Genomic DNA, 26,899 nt, shown 5'->3' on the forward strand with positions numbered 1-26,899 from the left:
TCTTTTTTAATTGGGCTCGTAACAAAACCTTCTCCGTGGGTGACACACTTGGTACGACGTAATAATCAATCATTCTAAGCACTTGAAAAACGACCCTTTTTGTTTGGTGCATTATTGGCAGCTTTCTCTGGATTTCTCTTAATCATCGTAGCTTAATTATTGTATTGTTTACTTCAAGATCATGCTTTAGAGCTAGCATGCAGTGTTTCATTAATATTAATAGTAAGTGATCAAAATGGGTGCATATTCTTCCTAAATTATCTTCATTTAGATAAGTTCAAAGAACCAGGGGCAATTTTGGTCAAAATGGGTGCATATTCAACAAACCAGGGGCATTTTGGTCAAAGAGCACGATCGAGTTAGATAAGTTCAAAGAAAATCAAACTAGAAAACGAATAAAATTGAGCCTGAGCGAGACTTAGCTTTTTAATAAATGGATCATGTCAAATGCACGACCCTAATTGGAGGAACCCAACTAATCTCATGGTAAGTTTGATTAACTTTTTATAATAAGTTTGATTAACGAAGAACGTGAACCATACAGATCAAGCTTATATGTATTCATCCTTATAATTCAATAGAAAATAAGTTTGTTCTCAAATCCAAAGCTAAGCTAAATTTGTTACACTTTCTCATATTTAATACCAGACACCAGAGTGTGTCAAACACCACATCGCAAAGACAAAATTGAGCTTTTACACCGTGAAATTAATGTTGTGCACCGAAAGCGGAACAAATGTACTCACAATACCAATGAACGGAATTACACAAAGAGACACCAAGATATTTACGTGGTTCGGAGAGAATAAGTTCTCCTACATTCGCGGGTAGCAACCAATCGCTAAAACAAAGCATTTTAAGTGAATACCTCACTATCACACTACAAAGACTCTCACTAATATGTCACTCAATAAATACCAATATCAAATGTGATATCAAATCCAGATATATATAACTAAACCCCCTGACTAAATTTAATTCAAAAAACCAAATCAAATCAAAACTTATAACAATTCAAACACCTATAACCAATGACCGTTTGATAATTCAAACACAGCGACCACCATAAACATTTAATGAACGTTGAGTAACCAATTTGAATTTAATATTATAATGATATTTATTTGTTTTTATTTATTTACTTTAAGATTCTGCATTTTTAAATCATTTTTGTGGAACACGTATTAATAAATTAATTAAGATATATTTAAATGGTTCAAATATTAAATTAAAGTTTATAAAGTAAGGAACATTTTTAGACGACTCTAAGTTCTATGGGTAGATTTGTTTGAAACGTGTGCAACACAAATTTCATTAGAATTAAATTGACCATAAAATCAATAATAAACTATTAAATTCAAAATTGGCAACTCATTTCCATCCATGCCCACATCCACAGCTATGCTTATAAATGCCCCCCTCCCTTCTTCTGCTCATTCCAAGAACATCGTTCATAGTTCATACATGGGTTCAACAAGATCGAGCTTCCTTGCTTCCCTCCTCTTCATTGGGGCGCTCCTCCAAGCTGCTGCCGCCGCCGCCGCCGTCGACCACCGTGTGGGAGGCGATTTTGGTTGGAACCTACCGCCGACTCCCACCTTCTTCTCTGAATGGGCTAGCAATACCAGTTTCTCTGTGGGCGATACACTACGTAAATATCCATACTTTTTAAGCTCAGTCATAATGAATTTGTAATTATTGTGTTGAAATAAATGGGGGGTTTGTGTAGGGTTCAATTCAAGTGCCAATCAAACCCACAACTACGGCATGCCCGAGTCTCAAGCAGAGTTTGACGGATGTGTGAAGCCAGGAATATTTTTCGAGAATGTAATTTTTGTTACCTTTGATCGTCCTGCTCGTAAATACTTTATCTGTAATGTTGGCAACCACTGCAAGTTGGGCATGAAATTTGCCGTCGACGTTTTGCCTAACCCTGGAATGCCGCCCAACTCTGCTCTCAAAATTGGTGCTTTTCCTACCCTGTTCTTCATCGCCACCGCCATCCTGCCCAATTTCTTGTTCTTCATTTGAGTTATACATCACAGTGATCAACCAGCAGATGTTTCAATAATGAGTATACATTTTCATTTTCATTGGCTTTTCTTCACAAATTGCTTACAAGTTACAAAGATCTATATTACTACTACCTTCATTCAGCAACAAAAGGATGTTTGACTAACAGCCAAGTTGGTCTTCTTTTGTACGGACTTCTGATCAAACACCTTTTTACAAAATCTCTTCCAGCACTTGATATTTTACTTGGGATTTCTGGTATCTCCTGGTTGCAGTCCATTAGATAATTATAAGCACTTTCAAAGCTCCATGCTGGTTTTCCAGTCAACATCTCTAGCACCACGCATCCAAGTGCCCAAATGTCAGCAGGCCAGTCTAGATAGCCATCTTTGGCCAACTCTGGCGCTATGTATGATCCTGAACCACTGATTTCCTCGTCGCATAACACTTCAGGAGTGAGCTTCCTAGCTAACCCAAAACTAGCTAACTTAGCCACCAAACAACCACCTTTATGATCACTTGGTGATAGTAAGATGTTTCTTGGTTTTATGTCACCGTGAATGTAACGAGCATTGCAATGCATGTAACAGAGTCCATGAACAATGTCTCTTGTGTACTTGCGAACTATGGGTTCTGGTAACCCATTACGCCCAAATTTGATAATGTGATCACGCAGGCTTGAGCCGCAGCAATACTCGAACACGACATTGTAAATCTGTTCGCCTGATTTGTTCATCGTTATTTCGTCTCCATAACAACGCACTAGATTTGAGCATGGCCCTAGATTGCATAGCACTTCCTTCTCGTATTGGAGTGAAGACGATGACTCCATTAAACAAGATTTGACAAGAAACTCTGAATTTGAGTTGGTGGATGATTTGTTTTTGGCCAAGAAAACAAGGCCAGATCCACTTTTGCGAATGAGGCGATCACCAATCCAGAATGAACCGTGATATTCTTCGATTGCTAAGTTACCAAATCTTCCGTAGTTGTGTTTCACGTTGTTGTTCCAATTGTTGCTCGATTGTGACTTCTTTGCGCACTTCACGATGCCTCTTTTTGTTTTCAAGAACTCGTGCAGGTTAACAATGTTGTGACATTGTTGGTTAACTTGTGAGACAACACAGGACTTCGTCATAGTTTAAATCAAAGATGAAATCTGTACGAATTTAGACCGATATTAGAGATTTGGACGAGTGCAGTCAACAATAAACTATGTAATCGATACGATTCTAGAGGAATTCATCATAACTTTAACTTAGTTATCATCAATTTTGAAATTAAGAACAGCTTTTGAACCAGATGAATACTGTTAATTCTAAGTCTGGAAGCAACAATAATTTAGTGTTGATTTTAAGTGGAAAATTTCACATGCGGCTCAAATTACGAGAAAAAAGAAACACGTCCTAATTCAGATTATGATTGAACAATACATGAACATGTAGAATTGAACTTCTAACCTGCCGAAAGGATCGACCTCGATTCCCTCCCCGATGCGACGGAGGGGCGGCGATGATCAGCGGAGATTCTAAGGACGCGTGAAATTCGGCGGTGAAACAGAGGAAATTAAAGCGGCTGCGGCTGAGAGAAAAAAGGTCCAGCAGAGGTGAAGTTCTCCAGTACTGCAGATGAATTGATCAATGCGTCTGTGAGTGAATATATATAGAAGAATTGGATTCCTTTTCTGTGAAAATTTTCCATTCCTACTCGCTTTCCCTATTTGATCCCGTTTTTTTTTTCGAATTTGAATGCAATATTGTTTTGGAAATTAATATCGCTGTCAGAAACTTCTCTCCTTAAATATTTCTAAAGGAATTTTTCCTTATTTGCGTAAATTTCTGTGCCTTTGATTAATAGATATTTCTCCCTATAAATGCTACTGATTAATCGACTCTAGGATTAAGTTTGGTATTAATTTAGCAGTTTCATAAAATTATTTAAGGATTAATTTGTGTGTTTCTATTTAAAATCATACAATTTATGATTTTTTTTTTTTTTTTTTTTTGGTTATAAGAATTCGTACGCTCTTGTTCATTGAAGGCCTTAAAGTTGAATTAATAAAATTTGTAACAGCAGTAAGACACATCAACGGTGAGCGGGTTGTGTTGGCGCCGTTGTTTGAGTCTGAGCGAGTTGAAGCTCAAAAGTCAGCTCCCGCGATCTGCAATATGTTCTTTTTCTATTAATCAAAGACCCATTTGGAAGATTCGGCCGAATCCTCCGCCTTCCGGATCTTTCGCATCCGATGTCTCATGGTTGCTAGTTTATCGCCGCCCACAATCAACCTTCGATTCTCTTCTCTGATCGTACTTTGACCGGAATGACAAGCCCCCGATCGTTGGGGCCACCGTCTCTTCCGATTCACTCTCCAACACGGCACTATGACTCCTGGGACTGTATGCTTCCGGGACCTCCCAGCCGCAACAACTTCGGATCCGCCGACATCAGCCCTTCCGGTCTGCTCGCTTTCCCCTCCGGCAGCTCAGTCTCCATTATCGATTCTCGTTCTATGCAACTCATCACATCAATTCCCATGCCTCCGCCGTCAACTACTACTTCTTCTCTCTCCCCTTTCGTCACCTCTGTACGGTGGACTCCTCTCCCCCTCCGCCGTGACCTTCTCACTACTGAGCCCTCCACTTCGCACCTGCATCTCGCCGCTGCTGATCGTCAAGGCCGCATTGCTCTCCTTGATTTCCGCTTGAAGTCCCCAACTATCTGGTTCGATACTAGCGACTACAAGTTTGGTGTTCAGGATCTGTGCTGGGTGCGGTCTGGACCCGACTCGTACTTTATCGCTGCAATTCACGGCGCCTCGGCTCTCTCCCTCTATAGTGTTACCACTGGTCGATGTGTCTGGAAATATGACGCCTCCCCTGAATATTTGTCTTGCATTCGCTTCGATCCTTTCGATTCGCGCCATTTTTGCGTAATTGGTCTCAAAGGGTTCCTTCTATCGGTTCAGGTTCTTGGCGAGAAAGAAAATGACGTTGTCATCAAGGAGCTACGGATTGGAACCGACTGCACTGAATTGCAGAAGCTAGAAAGGGATGCGGCTGCCGGATCGTCGTCGCCGGCCTCCGCCATATTTCCTCTTTATAATGCGAAATTTTCATTTTCGCCTCAGTGGAGACACATTCTGTTTGTAACATTTCCAAGGGAGTTGGTGGTGTTTGACTTGCAGTATGAGGCGGCGCTTTTTAGCACCTCATTGCCTCGTGGGTGTGGTAAATTCCTTGATGTGTTGCCGGATCCGAACAGTGAGTTGCTCTACTGTCCACACCTGGATGGAAGGCTCAGTACCTGGCGGCGAAAAGGGTAAGTTCTCTTGGTCGATATCTGCAAGGTTCTATTATGAAGTGGCTGAATAACATTAATGGTTCCTGGGCTGTTCCATGTTTCGTGTAAATGTTATTATTATGTTCAGGTCCGGTTGCCTACCCCTTTTCAAAGATTTCATGGAAACTTATCCCCCTTGAATCCTTCCTTGTGAATTTGCTAAGTGTATAAACGAGTTTTGAAGAATTTTGGGTTGCTGTCGAAGATACGCAAATCATGAGCGTTTATAAGATTAGATGTATAGTTGCGATTGTAATGAAATTGTTTGTTATGTATGAAAAAGTTTTCTTAAATGGGAGGTCGGATGAGTTTGGGGACGGGACTGTGGAACGTTGCATGAATGGACTTGTTAAGACTTGTATGTTCTTAAGGATTGAGAAAGTTTTAGGTAAATCCCGACCTGTGGATGTATTTATATCTATTTATCTTCATAAATTTATTGAGGTCTAGTTTGAATTCTGAGTTTCAGATTACTGGAAAATTCTCCCAGATAAACTAAAATTTAAGTGCCTATGCCTATTGTTCTTTCTATCATGAGTATTAATCCTTCTTTGTGCATGCCAAGGTAGGAACCTGACTTACAGGCTTGCATAATCGGATTTTTTGGTGTATATAACTCTTTTCCGCGAATATTTTGCTTAATTTTTTAATTCGAGGAGACGAACTTATATGTTTATACTTTAAGAGGTGAACAAGTCCACATAATGTCTGCAATGGAAGAGTTGCTGCCTTCAATTGGCACATCTGTTCCATCTCCTTCAGTTCTTGCTGTTGTCATCTGCCAGTCTGATTTCATCCTCCAAAATGTTGGCAAGCTTTGTTCTGATGTACCTCATTCTCCTGATGCACATTCCGAAGCAGCTATTGATACTCCATTTGATTATTGTGATGAATCCCGTCATGTCTCTTCAACAAACTTGATATCCATCTCTGATGATGGAAAAGTATGGAACTGGCTCGTAACTGCCGAAGGTGCTGAAGACACTCAGAAGGATGGCGCAGGTGTGAGTATGAGCAAAGTGCCAGCCTCAGACAGCAACACTGACCACACGTGTTCTTCTACAAGTGGTGGTCGTCCACCCTCTGACCTCAGCAAACTGGATTTGTCATTTAAGGTTAGCTTCTGTTTGTTAACGCTCTTCTTTACCAGTTCAAGGTTGCAGAATCTTTATTATAAAAATAAATTTCCTGGTATTTTCTTTATCCCGAACAAACTAATGCAATGTTTATAAAAGACCCTATACTTTCAATAAATCTTAAATTTAGTCTCCGTTTCTAGTTTATTGTTGATTTTTTAAAAGCTTTTTATCATCTATTAGAGCCGTTTCACCATAAATTTTGGAAGCATAAATCTTTTGCATGAAAATTATTATTATTATTTAACCAGTTTTAATAAACATGAACTAAAAGAGACTAAATTTAAAAATGATTGAAAGTACTAAGACTATAATTTGACATTTGACTTGTAACAACTTCTAAACTACGGGACCAAAATGGTAGTTTAACCTAATGTTATTAGTTTCGAGAAGGTTCTAGTGAGTTTTCCATTTTGGGAGGACGGCAACTTGTCGTCACACGCTAGTTTATTTAGAGATGGGCTCAAGAGAAACTATATGATTCTTGAGAGGTGGAAAGATCAGATGATGAGATTTGAGAGGTGGTGAGGTTTAAAACCTCCCTATAAGCTTTGGTAATTATGTGTTTTTGTAATTATGATCTTAGTTTGATTTTGTTGAATTAGAGTCCTTTTCTGTAGTTTTGGGATCTTTTGTACGCCCTTGTTTAGTCTTTCATTTTTCTTAAGAACAACTCAGTTTCTTACCAAAATGTTATTCTTTAGTTTTGTTCTTCCGTTAGAACTACACGGATGCGTCAAATTGAAGTGTGAAATGTAGCGTGTGTTGTTTTATTCCATGAAAGTTTGATTTCGCATAAAGAAAATGGTTTTGGCTGTTTCCTCTTTTTTAATTCAATCAGGAAATTTCTGCCTGCTAACTGTTAAAGCATTGATACAGATCAGTTTAGTTGGTCAGCTTCAGCTTCTTTCTTCTGCAGTAACAATGCTAGCAGTGCCATCTCCATCCTTAGTAGCTACAATAGCTCGTAAGTTTCATGACTAAGCTCTGTACATGCAAATATATATTACCCATGTATTTCTTCAGAGTTGTAATACCATTTTTTATGAGATTTGAATGAGCTGGATGTTTTTAGTTTGAAAAACTTAATTAGCCTGGTTTCGTATTTGAGGTGGAGGAAACGATCCTGCTGTTGCCGTACCATTGGTTGCTTTAGGGACTCAAAGTGGAACCATTGATGTTATTGATGTTTCTGCCAATTCTGTTGCATCGTCCTTTTCCGTACATAATAGTGTCGTTAGAGGCTTGCGGTGGCTAGGGAATTCCAGACTGGTGTCATTTTCTTACAGTCAGGTATATGCTTTCGTATTTTGTTAATATTTTGAGTTTTAATATGTTCATTTTACATTCAATGTTTTTCTGCTTCTATGTTTGAATTATATCACGTTTATGTACCTAAGTGCAGAATTCTCATAATTAAAAAGAGCACTGGATTGGTAGCAACCTTTTTATTATCGTATACCCGTTCACATTTTTCATTTTATTATACAATTCAATAAGTAACATGCACTACTCTTGTGGACTCAGGTGAATGAGAAGTCTGGAGGTTTCATTAATCGTCTCGTTGTGACCTGTCTTAGAAGTGGCTTTAATAGAACCTTCCGTGTTTTGCAAAAGCCAGAACGTGCACCCATCAGAGCTTTAAGGGCTTCTTCATCTGGAAGGTTGACCTTTGTCTCTGATTTTGTCTGTTGTTTTTAATATAATGTTTTCTCTTTTACTACTATTTTTTCTTGAATTTTGGGATAAGATACGTTCGCTTCTGTCTGTCATAGACTTTTCAATGAAGATCTTAGATAAGAGTTATGTGGGAGTAGGGATATATGAGAATTAAACTCCTCAAATACCCTGATGTTGTTGCATAAAGTTTACGCAACGTTACTTGCAGCTTTATTCTAGTACTAATCTTCTTTCCTTTGTTGTGCTGGTTAATTCTAGGTATCTTCTTATCCTGTTTCGAGACGCTCCGGTTGAAGTCTGGGCAATGACAAAGACTCCTATCATGGTAAATTTACATTCACAAACACCATCCATTTTCATTTATGCTTCATAACTTTTACTATTAATAACAATCTCACATTTTGATGTTGAGGGAAGAATAACAATCTCCTAAAGTTTTTATTCAAGCAATTGGATTGTTTTTTATAATCTTGTTTGCCATTAGTGTGGAGAGATGACTTATCTTCCCTGATTTGTAGATTTTTAAAAAAAAAAACAAATATTCAGCAATATCAAAGCCTCATTTCTTATCCCAGGAGTTCTACTTTAGTGTTTCGTAATGACCTGGAAACATGACCAGCGTCATCTTCAGTCTAGAATCTTTTGGTCGTGCTTGCTGTTGATTTTGCATGGATTATCTAGATTACATTTTGCAACTTCTCACTGCTTCCATTTTCAAAAGAATTAATTGCAATAGCCAATAGGATAATGTTTTTCCATGTCTATATTGTGTTGCACAAAGTTAAAAATTATTATTCTCCAAAAAAAATGTTAGAATTATTCTGGTTACTTTGTGTAAAAGGAATGTTCTGGTTAACAGAAAATTTTATTATCTCCATGTAGCTTAGATCGTTAGCTCTTCCATTTACAGTTTTGGAATGGACACTTCCAACAGTTCCACGGCCTGTTAAAGAGCGTACTACCATGACACCGGATACTGTATCTTCATCAACGAAGGCATCATTATCTGATTCTAGTAAGCTTGTTATCTACATTATAATTTGCAACTTTTCATTGCTTCATCATCAAAAGAACGACTTTGCTTTGTCACCAACTATTACACATATTCAGGCTTTTGGTTGGTTTGACTTACGTTGGTTATGTTATAGTTGGCCTTATGCATCTTTAAGTGAAACTATTTTCCATATCAGAGGCACCAGAAGGCAATCAGGATGAAACTTCTGAAAGCTTTGCGTTTGCACTGGTAAATGGTGCACTTGGAGTGTTTGAAGTTAATGGGCGAAGAATTCGGGACTTCAGGTACAATTCCTTCTCAATACCATCGAGTACACTATAAATCTTGGTCGACAAAAGTACTTGGACTTCATATATTTCACCACATATATAATACTGGGCAAATTTCTAATCCAAACACTAAAATTGTGTTGTGTGAGAATTTATTGTTTATATTTTTTTTTTATAAGAAACAATTTTATTGAGGTATGAAATTTACAAAAGGGATGGATAGTCGGTGGTTATGAAAGCCTTTTCCAATTAGAATAAAGGGAAGTGTAACTATATGAAACAAAGAGACTAGACAAAGTAATGTTAAAATCCAATGATTCAAGGTAACTGACATGGTAATCCTAGCCACTTGGATCTACAAACCCTCGTAAACCTTCATGGATATGCAAATCCCTAGATCACAAATGCTAAAACTCCCAAATCAATATGATTTCATCCCAAATGATTGTAACCCTTGGGAATTCAATCTAACAACCTTATTGAAGAATAAGACATATAGATCTAAATATCTATGAACTCCAAAGCGATAAGAAATCACCCCAAGGGAAAGTAAGATTCGAATTACCTCTTTAATCGAATATCTCAAGCCAAGAACACTTGTTTAAAATTTGAATCCTCCACAACCAAGATTGATCAGGTCAAGCTTGAATGATTATAAGCATACAACCTAAACCACAAAGAATGGCAAAGAAATTTAGTCATTGACTAAAAGAAAGCATAAATGCTCTTTTTACTACATCTTTCAAGTCTACTTTACAAAGACAACATACATGGCATTATATAGCCTCAAAATGAAATTTTTGACCTTCCATGAGGCATTTCAAGAGTGGTAACCTTCATATTTTATGACCATAATTAGCCACTATTAGCTACTATGTAAATGTGTACTTTAAGTAAATAAAAAGTCTTAAAATACATTAATGAAATACCATCCCTCTAGATTTTCTTCCACCCAAAATTTGTAACCATCCAATAATAAATGAAGCTTGATTCTTCCTTAATGTGGCATTAATTGCAACTTGAGTTTATTTTGTGGGGATTTGAACAATATTTTTTCACTTTCTTGAAGTTCATACTACACGATTGAAATATCTTAGGGTCATGTTAATAAAGGATCTCAAAACAAAGAAAAACATTTTTCATTTGTCTCTAACTAAACTTGATCAAAGTGAAGAATTGAAATGAATTTTGTTGGAGGTGGGTAAAGAGGTGGTTCGATAAAAGAAATGCTTAATCTTAGAGGGTTGTTTTCCTTCCGTGAGAGTTATCCAACTCGAGTTATAGGAATAAGAATGATTTCAAAAATAAACAAGAAAACACAATTTAAACGGTAGACTAATTGAAAAGAAAAAATTATAAGAAAGTATTATTTAGACCATACTCTAATTAATTTAATAATCTATATGTCTATTGGATATTCATTTGGATTCTATTCAAATAAAAATATGAGCAGTTGTTGTAAAATGATGATTTGAATAGACACAAGGTGCCATACTAGGATTTCATTTCCTAATAGCATGACCATAGACCAAAATTAATACGCAATAGTGCTATTGGTCCTCTCATACATTTTCATACGAATTGAGCTTATGCTGATTAAATTAAAGTATCCTGCTCTTTTGGTTGGTTTGTAACAAGAACATAGAGATTAACATACACTGTTACGCCCCCTAAATTTCAAATCTGCAGATTGATTAGAAATGAGTGTTTTTTTTGTTTTTTCTAAAAATCAAGGGTTTAGATGAAAATTAAGATTGTTTATTCAATTTTACCTATGGTCAAATATTAATAACTGATATGGAGTTTTCTGATAAAATTCCTTGCCGTTCGTAGAATGTTTATCATGAACTGTGAGGTCTGAATCATAAAAGTTATGTTCTTAATTCGTATTGAATGAAATTCTTTGCCATCCAAATGAGAAAAATCTCATGAAGATTTTGCCTTACATGTCTGCAGACCCAAATGGCCTTCATCTTCATTTGTTTCATCTGATGGATTAATTACAGCCATGGCCTACCGCTTGCCACATGTGGTATGTGTCACTCCGAATTTAATAAAATAAAATTATGATTTTTGGTCGCTTCAGCTGGATGGCTTGATCACTCTAATTCGGACATTTTTCAGGTCATGGGTGATAGGTCAGGTAACATTCGCTGGTGGGATGTAACAACCGGGCATTCTTCTTCTTTTAACACCCACAGAGAAGGAATCAGGCGAATCAAATTTTCCCCTGTAGTTCCTGGAGACCACAGCAGAGGACGTATAGCTGTTCTATTTTATGATAATACGTTTTCCGTATTTGATCTTGTAAGTTTTATTTATTTATTTTTAAACTGCTATTTGATTTTGTAAATATAAATCTAAACAATTTACATTTTCCGTATATGTCTGGTTCTATTGCACTAAATGTTTTCTTATATTATTTCTTTCAATAGCAAAGAAGAAACTTATGAGCTTTTTAATATTAGGCCTTGAACATATAGTTTGTTATCTTTGCTGCGTTTGACAATCTATAGATAATAAATTCTTAGAACTTTCCAATTAGTAGGATTTTTTCTCCTCTTTGATGCATTTCACAATCTGTAGATTAACATTAGGCCCTTTAACATTCAAAGAGCGCTGGTTCTTTTGAGTATTAGGTGCGTGGGATTGCATGCATGTTTTCTCCCAGAGCATGTTACACCATGGATAATTTGAAGGGATTTTTCTGTTATTGATTATAAATCCATGTATACATTTTGCTGGCAGGATTCACAGGATCCCTTGGCTAATTCCATTTTACAACATCAATTTCCAGGGACCCTTGTCTCGGAACTTGATTGGTTGCCTCTACGAACGGATAGAAAAGATCCTCTAGTTTTATGTATTGCTGGAGCTGATAGTAGCTTTCGTCTTGTTGAGATCATAGTGTAAGTACTGGAGTTCCTTTTGAATCTTAGGGATTTAGTTTTTAAATTATTTAATTTATTGTTGTTGGTATTTTCCGTACAGGATTTAATTTTAAAATATTGTTGCTACTTGCATCAATGCCTTATGAAATATTGAGATTAAAATTTACTAGGACATGTATATTTGAATTGGTATGCATTTGTAAGGATTTTTTTTTTTTTTTTTTTTTTCCTTCTCCCTTCCATCTTATTGAAAATTCATGTGCTTGATCAGAACGTCATGGTTTATAATTAACAAGGAAACAATATGAGCACGAGTAAAGAACTAATCGAGTGTGTTGGAGGTTGACTGTAAACAGAAAAGAAGTGTGCTAGTCCTAAATCACGTTGTTATTGTACGGTCATGCTACTTGGGTTCTTATTCCATATTGCACTCTGTGGGCTTCTTTTTTAGACAATAGTCACTGTCTTCTTCTGATGCACAGTACATAGAACAGTGCAAAAGCTCAATCAATCTACAAGGAACAAACCATCGACTTAAGTAAAGGACACGATAGGTGTCTGGTATATGAAACTCGTTCTGTACTGTTTTTTCTTTCTTTTAATAATCTTTTAAAGGTGTGTGGTTTAAATGCTATCTACAATTGTGCTTATGTAACCCTTATTTTATGCAGTAATGGAAAAAAGCATGGCTATGGACCCAAGACGGTCAAGGAAAGATTTCGGCCGGTGCCTATATGTTCGCCAATGTTACTTCCTACTCCACATGCATTGGTAAATATTTTTCATCTGTTCTCCTCATCACATGCATCTTATTCCTATTCATAATCTCTTGTTATAGGAAAATTGAAACTTATTTCCATTTTTTGTTCAGTCAATTATTTTTCGTTGCATTTTAAGCAGGCTCTAGTTTTTGCAATATGTGAAGCATTTGTAGGGAATAGAGATGTAGATGAAGATGAACATGTGAAGCGTTTATAGAGAATAGAGATGCAGATCAAAGTGTACAAATCAAAGAGCCAACATTAAATGCAGATTTTGGAGTATGAGATCAGACATATTTTTTGAATGAAACTCATGTTAATTTTATTCTCTACAGGCATTGCGGATGATCTTGCAGTTAGGTGTAAAGCCCTCCTGGTTAAATATGAGACCTCAACTCGTGTCTGGAGTTTCAGCAGCTGGTGGTGACCTTCGGAGTCACATGATGGACCTACCCCCTGTTGGTGATTCTGTGGTGCCAGAAATGCTTCTCAAGGTGCTTGAACCTTACCGTATAGAAGGTTATATTCTGTCCCCATATGCTGTTCTCATGACTTATGGCTATGAAAACGCTCTCGTCTCTTCTTTCTACCAGATGATGATCTTCATTATTCTAACCTATTCTCAATGTTTCACGGCTGAAGGTTGCATACTTGATGATGCGAGGGCAAAATTATATTCGAAGTTAGTACATAAAGGCTCTGCTTTGAGGTTTGCCTTCGCTGCTGCAATTTTTGGTGAATGGTCTGAAGCCTTCTTTTGGCTACAGTTGCCCAGTGCTCTCAGTCATCTGATGAATATGTTAGCCAATAAGTCTCCCCAGAGAGGCCGATCCTCTGCTTCTAATGTGGATCTTGATGAAATTTCAATGCTGAATAGGATAAGCTCAAAGGGAAAATCAATGCCAAGAACTGGGAAGAAAGAATCATTTGTAAATCTCTTGCTCGTTTGCTAGACTTCTTAATTAGCAAATTAAAAACCATCTATCACTCTTACTCATTTATTTTGATGCTTATTGGAGTTTTTATGTAATCTTTCACAAGATTCACTTATTTCATTATGGCTGATGATGTGGCTTTTGTTATTGCAGGGTCAAGGCCATCTTATGGCAATGGCTTTCAAAGAAGAAGATTTGTGGGAAAGTGCAAGTGAACGCATAACTTGGCATGAAAAATTGGATGGGGAAGAGGATATTCAAAACCGTGTACATGAGTAAGATCAGCTTAACTCTGTCCTGTTCATCTGCACTATATAGTGTTTTGTATTTGCGTGGGCGTAGAAACTTACATGACTGCAAAAATGGCTTCTGCTGATCCTATGTTTATTACGTGAATGCATGTGTTGCTATTAGGCAACAGCTTGGTTGTAAAGGAAAATGCTATTCTCTTAAAGGCGCATATTTGAAAATTCAAATTACCACTTAATAATAATGTATGAGTCCACTTGTTGGTTTCAGCCTCTGGAGCTCTTTCATTGCAATTGAGTTGTCCTGTTCAATGTTCTCACGCTTTTGTTCCTGTTAAAGAATTCAATCTGCATTACCTTTGTCTATCTAACTGGTTTTATCATTAGGCTTGTGTCTGTTGGAAACTTAGAAGCTGCTGTTAGTATACTGCTTTCCACCTCTCCAGAGAGCTCTTACTTCTATGCAAATGCTCTACGTGCTGTTGCACTTTCTTCAGCAGTGTCAAGATCGCTTCTAGAACTAGCTGTCAAGGTATGTTTGGTTGAATAGATTCAATTTGGATCTTGAAGAACTTGCATGATTAGATGCACCCTTCTCTGCTGTTAGGTTGTTGCAGCCAACATGGTGAGGAGTGACCGGTCATTGTCTGGAACTCATCTTCTCTGCGCTGTAGGAAGATATCAAGAAGCTTGTTCTCAGGTGTCCATATATCAAGATGTCTTCTCTTTTCATATATTTTTAGGTTTTATTGAATTTATACTTTCTAAGGCATAGGAACAATTGATTCACGTTCATATCGGTTCAACCTATAGTCGAGCTTAATCACATATAGTTACTTTACACTTAACAGGTTGTTCTTTTCTGTTGCTGTGATATCAAGATCTTTCATCTTCCCCCTTATAATACCTCCCATATTTCCAGTTAGAAAAGTAACATTAAGAAGTTTCATCTATGAAAGACAGTGCGAGAATTGAGGATGATGAGCAATCAAACCCAAGAGCTATGGGATTTTAGGTGTAACAGCAAGTCCACTGCAAGCAGATATTGTCTTCTTTGGGCTTTCCTCTCAAAGTTTTTAAAATGCGTATGCTAGGGAGAGATTTTCACACCCTTATAAAAATTGTTTCGTTCTCCTCCCCAACCGATATGGGATCTCACAATCCACCTCCCTTCGGGGCCCAGCGTCCTTGTTTGCACTCGTTTCTCTCTCCCGTCGATGTGGGATCTCACAACCCATCCTCTTTCGGGGTCCAGCATCTTTACTGGCACATTGCCCGGTGTCCACCCCCTTTGGGGCTCCCATGTGGGATCTCACAATCCACTCCTCTTTCTGGGCCCAGCATCCTCCCCGACACTCGTTCCCTTCTCCAATCGATGTGGGACCTCCCAATCCACTCTCCTTCAGGGTCGAGCGTCCTTGCTGACACATTACCCAGTATTTGACTCTAATACCATTTGTAACGCCCCAAGTACACTGCTAGCAGATATTGTTCTCTTTGGACTTTTCCTTCACGCTTCTCCTCAAGATTTTTAAAACGTGTCTACTAGGGGAGGTTTCCACGCCCTTAGAAAGAATGTTTCATTCTCCCACATGTATATTCTTCGTCGTAGAGGTCATACGAATAGAAGAATGTCTGCCTTGTTCATAATTGAATCTCTCTTAATGTGGATTTTTTTTTTTTTTTTTTTTTTAGTGAACATAAAAGATGCCAGGACATTATTTCTTCAAAAATATTTTCTATCACGGTGATTCTGTTAATTTTTTGTTTTCTTTTGGGCTGGATTGTTCTAATGTCATTCTCACACAGCTTCAAGATGCTGGATGCTGGACGGATGCTGCGACTTTAGCTGCCACACATTTAAAAGGATCCGACTATGCGAGGTACTTATTGTTAAAAGATTTTCAAATTTTGGCTTGTTCGTTTGAACGTTGCTTCTGTTTTCTGTATTATTTTCTGTTGTTTTTATTAGATGTCTTAAATGATAAATGAACACAATTTTACTCAAACATTGTTGCTTTTTATGGAACATCAACATTATCGTACTATTGTTCATGTGGATTTCTCGGATTGGCTATTTTATATGTTCTTCAGGGTGCTACTAAGGTGGGCCAATCATGTCTTCCATAGCGAACATAACATCTGGAGGTAGCACCATTTTCTTCTCTGTTTACTTGTATACAAGTTTTCCTGCAACATGGTATACTGAAATCGTCCCTTTACAGGGCATTGATATTGTATGTCACAGCTGGTGCACTACAAGAGGCACTAGCAGCACTTCGCGACTTGCAACAACCCGATACTGCAGCCATGTTCATCGTGGCTTGTCGAGAAATACATTCAGAATTTATCTCAAATTTCGAAAACTCAGATGATGAGTCGGATTCTCATGCTTTGAAGAAAGAACTCGTTAAGTTGCCCGGGTTGGACCCTGCAAATGATGATGTTATTGCAGTTGGTGAATATTATGGACAATACCAGAGAAAACTTGTGCACCTCTGCATGGATTCCCTGCCTTATTCTGATTAAAGAGAGTGGGATTACTTCTCTCCCAGTCTGATTTGATTGATTATTTAACTCTCCAGGGATTTGCATTTTATTGAGTATACATCCCTGAACTGAAACCACATGGATTCATACGCTGAAATAACTGAGAATAGAAATGGCTGCAGAGAAAGAGGATTTCATTGTGGCTGTATGATCTAGAAATCTTTATGGAGTTTATTCATATTTTTCCTCACTTGTATATAGCAGCTTTTGGATAACATGAACGATTCATGGGATTGAATGGGCATGAATTGGACAATACCGAACAGGTTTTTGTATTTGTTTTGCAGAAATGTAGGACTGTATAAGAAGGTATCTTGTCTTTTGATGCTTGGACATTATAGAATAATGATTTCAATTAATTGTTCCTTTTATTTTCTTTTCAATTCATGAATTTCAAAGTTCTCCCATAATGGGTATTCCATCTTTTATGATACTTTTGCTTCATAATTTGTTAAAGTAAATTTCTCGGTAAAATTATCAAAACGCTAGAAGGAGGGTTTGAACCTCCGACCTTGTGGTTAACAGCCACACGCTCTAACCAACTGAGCTATTCCAGCATATTTTATTGAGATAAATTTTTTTGGTAAACTAAAATTATTAAAAATAAATGCATACTGAATATTACCGACAAAAACATAGACAACTATAACACGCCAGAGGGAGGGCTTAAAACTTCGATCATGTGGTTAACAACCACACGCTTTAACCAACTAAGCTATTCAGCATATTTTATTGAAAAAATAAATTGTTATGATTAATCATCTTAACAGACATAAATAACTATAATGCGCTAGCTTGGTCGAAGACTGAGCTATTACAGCTTCTATATAAACTGCTCCATTCTTTGAAGCATTAGCATAAGATATAGGATGAGGAATTATTCTCCATCTCTATCTCACAAAAAACTTCTGATAAACAATGAAGAAGTACAGGCCATTTTCATTCTATCGCCATCTCTGCCAAACTAATGAAAAATTCAGTACACTAAACAATGGATCATCTACCATATTATCACTCGCTCTGGCTAACAATTTCAACATTTCGTTAGCAATTTGTGTCTTAACCTAGCCTTTCTGGTACCTTTGCGAAAATTAAGAGCCTGCAGTGCTAGCTAGATATTCACACTCTAGCAAAGCGGAATTGTACCGAAAATAAGCTAGACAAGATTAGAAATGGACGAACTACTGATCGAGGCCTCTATGGTTGCCTATTCAGTCCTGGGATGCTGTTTGCAGAGGTTCTTACACAGCCTCCAGGAAGAAGGAATCTGAACTTGTCTGCATTCTCTATCAAGTATGCAGGAAGGTGAACAGCCGATGAAGAACGCGGTATAGAGCCCATCTTCTTAATCAGCTCCTGGAAGGTGTACTCTTCGGGAAGCATGTCGAAGAGATCATCTCCCTGGCAAATGAGTTTCTGTATCCTGGCGTAATTCAAGAAGTCCCGCCGCCTTACACGGTCTGCATGACTATAAGCTGTCATCTTGAATGCAAAGTCTTGAATATTCCTAAAGCAAAAGCTACAATGCCATCCTGCATCAGAGAATATAAGATTGGTTTGGCGGGAATGCCTATAGTGAGTATATGGGCCATAGATATGAACCGAGGCTCGCCAACTGCTGTAGTCCACCGGGAACTCAAAAGAATACATGTAGTTCCTCATTTCAAGATGGACTATCGAAGGCACCTCATCACACCATTGCAGTAGTTTCACAGTATGCGGGCTCGGTATCTCATCAGTATCCGACATGATCAAAAGATCACCATTTGAAATCCCTGCACGACGAAGTAATCTATTCATAGCTACACGTTGCTGGGATTCAAGGTCAAATGGGTTTCTATGCGACCCAGGAGATGCAACTTTTCCAGAAAACACATCATGGACAGTCTTATTCTCTGCAAAGGAAAATCTAGCCCTATTTGCATCAAATACTAATGGCTTGCGTATGCCTGTAAAAGTGGTATGCGACTCCAGGATTACAAACTTCCAAACATACGGGTAAAGCTCTCGCCACCTGATTTCAAGCAAATCTAGCTCATTGCTGAAGATGATGGCATCAAAAACACGGCGAGGTTCAGATCGCAAAGACCAACCATGGAGGCGACAAAGATGTTCCATAGACACATTTTCGGCATAGTAGTGTGGTAGACGCACAAAAGGCCGTGGAGGATTATCCCAAAGTGGGCGGAAGAAGTAAGAAATTTTTTGGCCATAATTGAAAATGGTAATAACACTGATCGGAACAAGAATAAGAAGCATAAAAAGAAGATATTTCAGACGTATTCGTCTCGAATTGACCCGTAGAGATCTTATAGCCATCTTTTAAAGGAGAGTACTACGGGAAGGAAGCTACTGACTTATTGTTTTAGGTAAAGATGACAGAAAGTCATGGTCTCACCATTGTTGGTTACCTGAGAAAATTGACCACCACATTACAAATGATAGCAAACAACTTCAGCTAGGAAGAGGATAAATTCAGGATGAAAAACAAGAAAATAAAAGATGGAGGTAGCAAAATCTAATGTTCACCAAATCAATATGAACTCCACAAATAGACGACCCTCTTAAAAAACAAATCAGCACTTTTCTTTTCAAAACTTCCATGAAAAGGAATATTATCAAGCAATGAACAACGAATTTCTTAGTCAAAAACAGTAAAAAACAAAATAATAAGACTAGATTCAAGGATTGAAAGAACTTCATATTATATTTGTCAAGTTGAAGCCAGAATTTCCTTATGATAATGACTTTCAAGCCAACGAAAAAGAAATTAAAAGAGTTCATAATCGACCCAGTTACACAAAGTTTGAACATGATCTTCTTACGTTAGTTGAAAACATCAACGATCTGGATTTCATATTAATAGACCCTTTTGTAGACACATCCCCATGTTGGATGATGAAAGTCCAACGTCAGCTAATTCCTAGGGAATGATCATGGGTTTATAATTAAATAATACTCTCTCCATTGGGATGAGGCCTTTAGGGAAGCCCAAAGCAAAGCCATGAGAGCTAATGTTCAAAGTGGACAATATCATACCATTGTGGAGAGTCGTGTTCGTCTAACACCCCAAACATAAATTTAGTTGCCAATATCATTCTCATTTCGACTTTATATTTTTTTAGATAGGAACGTTTTTTCGCTTCTGTGAATTTCTCCCAACCTCAGCTACACTAGACCCCACTAATCTAACTAAAAATTAAAAAGAAAATCGTTTTAATCCAAATCTCTTAATTGATTCAAAACCCTCCTTGATCTTAAATCAAAAATTTCATCCCAATTCGTTAGATACAACTAATGAAAAAGACTCCCTAGGTTCATAACATTGTGGTCCAGCTGAGATCACGAGCCCAAAGGAAAATACCTTGAGCAAGGATTACCCTTCTTTTCGACAAGCGAAGTCCATAAATCGCGAGGAAATGACTACGGGTGAGTAATTCTCAATCAAATTTAATCAAACTCGAATATGAATCAACGAAATCAGAACCACAGCAATCCAAACACCGTAATAATATCCACAGAGGAATCAAATTCGACACTCAAAAAAACCAGAAAAATTCCAACGCTATGAATCGATCAATTTACCGGGATGAGGTTGCACAACAACTGCAATTAAATAGGCCGTCGATCCATCCCTGCCGATGCCGGAGAGAGAAGGGGGAAGAATATAGGAATTTTACGTCCACAGTGATGTAAAAAAGGGTCCGGAAACTGAAAGGTAAGCAAATGGGGATCGGATTTGGAGAAGAAGAAGGAGAAATGGAAGAGAAAGGAAGGGAAGCTAGTGGCAACCAGTTGAGTGCCGGAATTGAAAGGAATCGGCAGGACGGCGTCGGATTGATCCCTTTCTCGCCTGTAGTTGTAGCGCCGTAACAACGGGGGGACTGTAACAGCCAAAATGAGCTCCCCACCCCTTCCGCTGGAGGGTAATAACCTCCGGTCGTTGACTCTGTGAACTCCACCTGCCCTTTCGTGACCTCCCCTATGATTTAGCCTTACATCCTTTAATCTCCTAAATTTCCTAACGATTTTTTTCTTTTTTAATTAACCTTAATTGTTACATTATCCACAACTCATATCTTAATTCATTAATTTTCTAATGTTTATGGTAACTCATATCTTATATTGAAAATAATTTTTTTTAATATTACAAATGCTAAAATGAATCGATTAAATAATATTTAAACTTTTTTAAGTTAAATTATAACTTTGAGGCTTATATTTATTTGATCAAATTAACATTTAAATATATAAATTTAATTCTTAAATTTTTTTTATTTTTTTTAAACTCACAAATCTATTATACATCTTCAAAATTTTAATTTATATTGGATATATCAATTATTTTTTAAAAAATAGAAAATTTATAAATCTATTGAAGACATTAGTTTAACATTTTCTTATTATGATGTATGGGCTACAAAGATAAATGGCCCATTCCCTTTATTTGGGCCAAGACAGTCGGCCCAACTTCCGATATGGGCTCAAGTTCCACAGGATGAGTTTTTGTTCTCTCGTTCGGCCCACTGGGAGAAAATTAATAAAAATACAAAAAGGTAATAATAATAAATTAAAATTTTTCGCTATTTAATGCTTCACTTTATCTTTTATTTTTTTTATCTAAATTATACCTAATATTTAAATTTTAGATAATTTTATCCAATAGTAAAAACTATTTATATGATTTATCTAATTATCAAAAATGAAATTCTGATTTCTAAAATTATAAGAATCAAATTAAATAACCTATGTTTATTTGCTGTGTAATTAATTTTCATTGATTCATATATTTAAATTCCCGTAACATATTTTTCTCCCCAAAAAAAAAAAAAAAAAAAAAAAAAAAGTAAGAACCCATTCATACAGTCGTTAAAAATTAAAGTGCTCAAAAAAAAAAAAAGAAATCTATTTAATTAGACAGCATCTGGTTCTGTGACCGCCGGTGTCGGTAACCCCTAATCAGCCGCCGTTCTTCTCCAGTTTGATCCGTTGGACGGTTCGGATGAAATCTCTGTCATAATCAAAACCCACTCAGATTTGAATGCCACCTTCTTTTAAACTAATATATAAATATTATTATTTTTGTGAGTCTTTGGCTTTACCTCCAAGTTACGTCGTCAGCAAGCAACCAATCACCGTCGGTATCCTGGTAGGTGAGGTTGTAGCCGTCGGAATCCGGCTTATCTGTTTCCAAACAACCCAAAAATCAGTACACAGTAACCCGGATTCACTATTCTTAATTGGGATAACAACGCCAGCTCACCAAACATGTTCATCAAAGTAGCTCTAAGCGCATCAAAACAATGGTGTTGCCGTATATCAACCTTCCTACCAATTCCCACTCCCTCCATCTTCACCTTCACATACAGGGAATTATTCGAATTCAATTCCCTGTGAACCCCGCCGCCGTTCTCCATCGCCGGACGCCTGATCACTACGGCCCTTCTGATGCGCTTCTGTACGAAAAGTGTCTTCCTCCTCTTTTTAAGCGGCGGCCATCCGACAAGCTCAATTTCCTGTTCCTTCGGATTGTCTCTGTTAAATCAATCAAATTAACAAATTCAGCCGCAGAATTCGAAATTAAAGAGAGAAAAGTGGATAGGAGGAGCGTACGGATGATTGGAGGAGGCGGAATTGGGGTCGTTGGGGTCGTCATCGCCGTCATTGGGATGGTCATTCCAGAGAAGCAGAGGAAGTGTTCGACGAAATGCCGAAGAGGGGTCGATATCGAGAGGGCGCTTTTTGCCGCTGATTGAGTCGAAATCCAAGCAAGGGAGAGCGCGGTGATGGGTGTTTAGGTGGAAGGGTTTAGTGGGATTGGTGGGGAACAGAGCAAGGCCCAGCTGAAGCTCCATAGCCATAGATGGGATTGAAGAGACGTGTGGATTTGTTGGTGACGAGGGGAAGAAGGGGGGCGGGGGCTTAAAAGGAGCGGATGAAGGGCGTGCGTGCGTGCATACGTGCGGGAGTGGGACAAGAATGTGGATGGGGACAAAGTGTTGGATAGAGAGGCGAAAATGGTCTGAGATGTCCGTATCAATGCTCTGCCTTTGCCCGACCCAGCTGCCCTGCTGTTCCTTTATTCTCACCCACATTGTTTTCTGAACCTCCAACACTTACCCTCTTCCTTTTACCCTTTAATAATAATAATTTAAAAATAAAGAAATTACGTGTATTCTAATTTTTATATCATTAGCTTCCATGTTTATGGTTTCTAATCCCTACTTAGCACCGAAATTAATCACCATCGTATGATAATTAACATCACAAATTTATATTATAGCACGTGACATAATATTAATTAATGGAGACAATATGTGTGGTTATGATTAACAAATGTTTCTTTATTCCATCTCCATTATAAGATACTGTTTACAGGGAAGTGGGACAGTGCATTTAGGGGATATGTTCTCTTGTCTATGCTCCAGAGGACATGACAATGTGATTAATATGTTCCTTTTTTTCAATCACAATTTTCCTATGTTTAGTATTTTATTCCAATTATGACATAATTTTGGATAAGATAAAAGTCGTTATACATATAAAAATGAATTTATTGCAATTGTACATCCTCCCGCATGCTTTGAACTATGCATTATGATGGATCTATTTGGAAGTCTCGAGACGACCACTTGGGATTTGAATAAGATCAACAAGCAAGATGATGTACGGAAGTTGACACGTGCCTAATGCAGAAGTTGGAGAGTTGTCTATGTAATAGACATTATCTAATTTAAAAAATATATAATGATAAGTTATGGGTTGATTTAATAATAATTGATTTTAGGTAATAAAAATTATATTATTAATTTTTTTATTTTAAAAAAGTTCAGCTTATTTGGACATTGGTAATACTGATCCTATGTAGGAGGCAGAAAATCGACATCTAAAATTAAATTAAAGGAGAAAGAACCGTAAGAGAATTCTCCATTGAAAATAAATAAATAAATAATAATTAATGAAAATTTAAATAAAGTTCTTTAAAAATTAGGCCATACAACACACGTGGAACTGACGCACCAAGTGGTCCGTTGACCCGACACGTGTCACAAAACACGCGACGCAGCACAATGAAAGAAGGGACACGTCGGAAATGGAGTTTGCGTTTTAGTCAAAGATGAGGACAGTTTGATTGGTCCACGTCCGGAGTTGATTGGGGCAAAGCCCACGTGTATTTATGGTCCAGCTCATTTGAACAGAACAAGTGAGCTGGACTCCATAGATATTGGGCCTAAAAGCTTCACTGAAGTATCCAGCCCGTGAATGCAGTTCCATTCAGACAGTTTGTCTAGGCCCGGCCCATTTAAGGTTCGATCAGCCTTTTCAATTTCGGCCCATTTGACATGTACAAAATCTATAACCTAAAATATTAAAATTTATCTCGTATGTATTTAATGAATTACAAAAATTAAAAATAAAATAATAAAATTATTAATTTTTTTTTTTTTTTTTTTTAATTTCGATGATATCTTATACGAAAATTGGATTTGATTTTTTTATCCTATTAATTATTAGGGTTTTATTCGAGCCAAACACGCTTAATTTTGAAGTTCATATGATTCAACCATTTTTACGTCTTTTTCAATAATACTTGTAAATCTTTTATATTTCTCTCGTTCAAATACGTTCTCTCATGTATCTCTTATTGTCTCAAGCGTCATAATTGAAACTTGAGAAGACGAAGAAAATATTAAAATTAAAAAAATAATTATAAAATAAGGATGTGGCATATAGTATAGGGAAAGGAAAATTGAGCATCCCCATAACGTAATGAATAAAGTAAAGTAATGGGAAAAAAAGGGTTTAGAATAGAATGTGTGTGTTGAGTGTTGGGAGAATTCAAAAAGCCTGCGGATGTGCTTGTGTGAGTGCTCGTGTGGGGGAACAAATGGTCTCTTTCTTGTCTCCTTTTCATGCAAATTCCCTTCATTTATTTATTTATATATTTATGTGCTTTTTCTTGCCCTAATTATTAATCTTCTATTCAAAACCCTCATCCTTGTTCAACCAAGTTCATGTCTTTTTCTTACCATTCTTTTCCCCCTACCTTCATTCATTCATATCTTTTAAAAAGACAAGATTTTGGCATATGGGTATACAAGATCTCGAAGATTAAAGATATGTTTCTACTCGAAAAAACAACATTTTATTACGATGACGATGTATTGACTTATATTGTGTTTTAGTCGCTGAACTATGTTTGAATTGGCTCTAGAAATTCTAGTGTGAGTTGAACCCATGTGAGATTTATTGGGTCATTGGGTCATGACCCTTTTCAGCCTTTGTTTCATGCAATAATTTCGTCTTCCCCCACATAAAGAAGAAGAAAAAGGACCCATTAATTTGAAAGTCCTAGGATCTGATGAGAAAGAACGGGGGGAAAATATTGGTTTAAGGCGTGAGGGAATCTGGTTGGGGTAGGTGGCACGCCAACTTATTGCCTCAAATCTAGAGAGAGAAAGCTTTAAATAACTTTTATTTGGCTTTGAAAATACCAAAATCTTAGTGAAGAGGAGGAAGAAGAAGAAGAAAAAAGATGTCAAGTTTTAATAATAAAGAGAGAGAGAGAGAGAGAGAGCAAAGTTCAATGAAGGTGTTCCCTAATGGAGGCTCAAGGCAAGGCTGCTTTCCCGGCGGTGTCTGCGGTTAAGGTTGAAGAAGGGCTTGAGTTATGCCTCGTTCTTTGTGTGGGTGTGTTTGTGAGTGTGCGGGCCTTCCATGTCTCTCTATCTAACATTGCCACTCTTCCTTCTTTTTCGACATCATATGAACGTGTAATGTATCGTGCTCAAAATTTGAATTCGGATTCCATGCCTCATTACTTGGCTTTCCTCTCTATTTCTTGTTGCATGATTACGTTACTTATTTGTCGCTTCTATGAGTAAAAACTACCATCCCCATAAATCAATAAGAGTCACTTTTACGACTGAGACACTAGAAAAGAAGTTTCGCATTATCTCATTCTTTGAAGTTTAAGGTGACTCTTATTAAAACAAGGTGTTGGTGATGTCACATACTCTATGAGATCCCACTTCGATTGAAGTGACGAACAAGTGACAACGAAGACGCTGGACCCTGAAAAGAGGTGGATTATGAGACTCAACATCAGTTGGGGTGGAAAACGAAACATTTTTTATATAAGGGTATACAAACATATTCCTAACCAACAAATTTTACAAACTTTGAAGAGAAGCTTAAAAAAGACAACATCTACTAGCAGTGAACTTGAGTTATTACATACTTGTTCTCTCGAGATCAATCATTCAACTTCTCCTATCTCTACCGTAACCCTAAAAATGAAACCGTGACACTAAGATATTAATCTATATGGAATAGAAGATAAAGTAAGATATAGGATGGAAGGGTAAGGGTAATAAGCCAAGTATGTTATTCTCTGTTGGGCATAGGGCTTAATGAAATGGAAGAAGCACTTATGAAAAAGTGGGTATTAAAATAATATTAGTCCTAGAAAGAGAGGCACAATGAAAAGGGTTTTTTTTGTTGAGGATTTTAAAGGGCTTTTTGGTGGAAGAATATTTTCAGATGCATGCGCAGAAGAGAAAAGAAAGTATGGTTTTAATTGAGTACAAACCAAGCATGACCAAAACAAAAGAAAACCCTTCAAATCATTTCCCTCACCTTCTTCTTCAACCCCTTCTCCTTCCCCATCCCCCAACGCCCTTAAAACCCTACAAAAACCCCATTATATGCCATCCCATTCCCTCTTACTTCTCTTCATTACTCCCTTTTTTCATGCCCTTTTCGGCCCCGATGCTGCCAAACAGAGCGACGATGGTCGAGGACACTGACCGTGTCAAGAAAATGACGCGTCCAATGGCTTTCAGTATCCTACCTCCTCCTACTCCATTTGACTTGCCCTACCTAAAACAAAAACATACCCAAAAGTTGTTCATTTTGTTGTCCTTTTGGTGCCTCAAAATGGGTCCAATTTTCTGCTAGTGTTTCACTCAATAATTCTTTCTTCTTTTTGGTTGGTAAGTGGACACCTTTTTATACCCAAAAAGAGATTTTGCTTTCAAACCTCTCTCCTTCCCCTCCCCT

At 37.3% G+C, this 26,899-nt stretch overlaps 4 protein-coding genes and 1 non-coding gene across 6 annotated transcripts; 2 read left to right on the top strand and 3 right to left on the bottom strand.

The window, feature by feature from the left end:
• Nucleotides 1-1,389: 1,389 nt before the first annotated feature.
• On the top strand, nucleotides 1,390-2,234 carry LOC111485291 (cucumber peeling cupredoxin-like). The gene is made up of 2 exons (XM_023132117.1): nucleotides 1,390-1,651; nucleotides 1,730-2,234. Exons 1-2 carry the CDS (start codon nucleotides 1,402-1,404, stop codon nucleotides 2,029-2,031), a joined length of 552 nt encoding a protein of 183 aa, XP_022987885.1. The 5' UTR covers nucleotides 1,390-1,401; the 3' UTR covers nucleotides 2,032-2,234.
• Nucleotides 2,150-2,992, bottom strand: LOC111485031 (mitogen-activated protein kinase kinase kinase 17-like). The gene has a single exon (XM_023131719.1). The coding sequence runs from the start codon at nucleotides 2,843-2,845 to the stop codon at nucleotides 2,150-2,152; it is 696 nt and encodes a 231-aa protein (XP_022987487.1). The 5' UTR covers nucleotides 2,846-2,992.
• Nucleotides 2,993-4,333: 1,341 nt separating this feature from the next.
• LOC111485100 (WD repeat-containing protein 11-like) lies at nucleotides 4,334-17,196 on the top strand. Its single transcript, XM_023131809.1, has 20 exons — nucleotides 4,334-5,331; nucleotides 6,038-6,467; nucleotides 7,368-7,455; nucleotides 7,600-7,781; nucleotides 8,016-8,152; nucleotides 8,427-8,493; nucleotides 9,051-9,183; nucleotides 9,359-9,467; nucleotides 11,409-11,484; nucleotides 11,577-11,759; nucleotides 12,201-12,361; nucleotides 13,015-13,114; nucleotides 13,440-13,623; nucleotides 13,747-14,033; nucleotides 14,193-14,314; nucleotides 14,675-14,819; nucleotides 14,895-14,987; nucleotides 16,097-16,170; nucleotides 16,382-16,435; nucleotides 16,513-17,196. Exons 1-20 carry the CDS (start codon nucleotides 4,334-4,336, stop codon nucleotides 16,814-16,816), a joined length of 3,927 nt encoding a protein of 1,308 aa, XP_022987577.1. The 3' UTR covers nucleotides 16,817-17,196.
• A 124-nt stretch (nucleotides 17,197-17,320) lies between these two features.
• Nucleotides 17,321-17,394, bottom strand: TRNAN-GUU. The gene has a single exon. It is a non-coding gene; the product is annotated as a tRNA-Asn (tRNA).
• A 334-nt stretch (nucleotides 17,395-17,728) lies between these two features.
• Nucleotides 17,729-22,974, bottom strand: LOC111485214 (beta-1,4-mannosyl-glycoprotein 4-beta-N-acetylglucosaminyltransferase-like). 2 transcript variants are annotated; one of them, XM_023131993.1, is made up of 5 exons: nucleotides 22,451-22,974; nucleotides 22,101-22,372; nucleotides 21,940-22,021; nucleotides 21,807-21,848; nucleotides 17,729-19,061 (listed from the first exon to the last, which is right to left on the bottom strand). In XM_023131993.1, the coding sequence occupies exons 1-5, from the start codon at nucleotides 22,930-22,932 to the stop codon at nucleotides 18,035-18,037; spliced, it is 1,905 nt and encodes a 634-aa protein (XP_022987761.1). In that variant the 5' UTR covers nucleotides 22,933-22,974; the 3' UTR covers nucleotides 17,729-18,034. The 2 variants fall into 2 exon arrangements, with proteins under 2 accessions (XP_022987761.1, XP_022987760.1); XM_023131992.1 differs by lacking the exons at nucleotides 21,807-21,848; nucleotides 21,940-22,021; nucleotides 22,101-22,372; nucleotides 22,451-22,974 and adding an exon at nucleotides 20,423-20,827 and having other exon boundaries at nucleotides 17,729-19,248.
• Nucleotides 22,975-26,899: the final 3,925 nt, after the last annotated feature.

Source organism: Cucurbita maxima, unplaced genomic scaffold (genome assembly GCF_002738345.1).
Source record: "Cucurbita maxima cultivar Rimu unplaced genomic scaffold, Cmax_1.0 Cma_Scf00010, whole genome shotgun sequence".
Taxonomy (NCBI): Eukaryota; Viridiplantae; Streptophyta; class Magnoliopsida; order Cucurbitales; family Cucurbitaceae; genus Cucurbita; species Cucurbita maxima.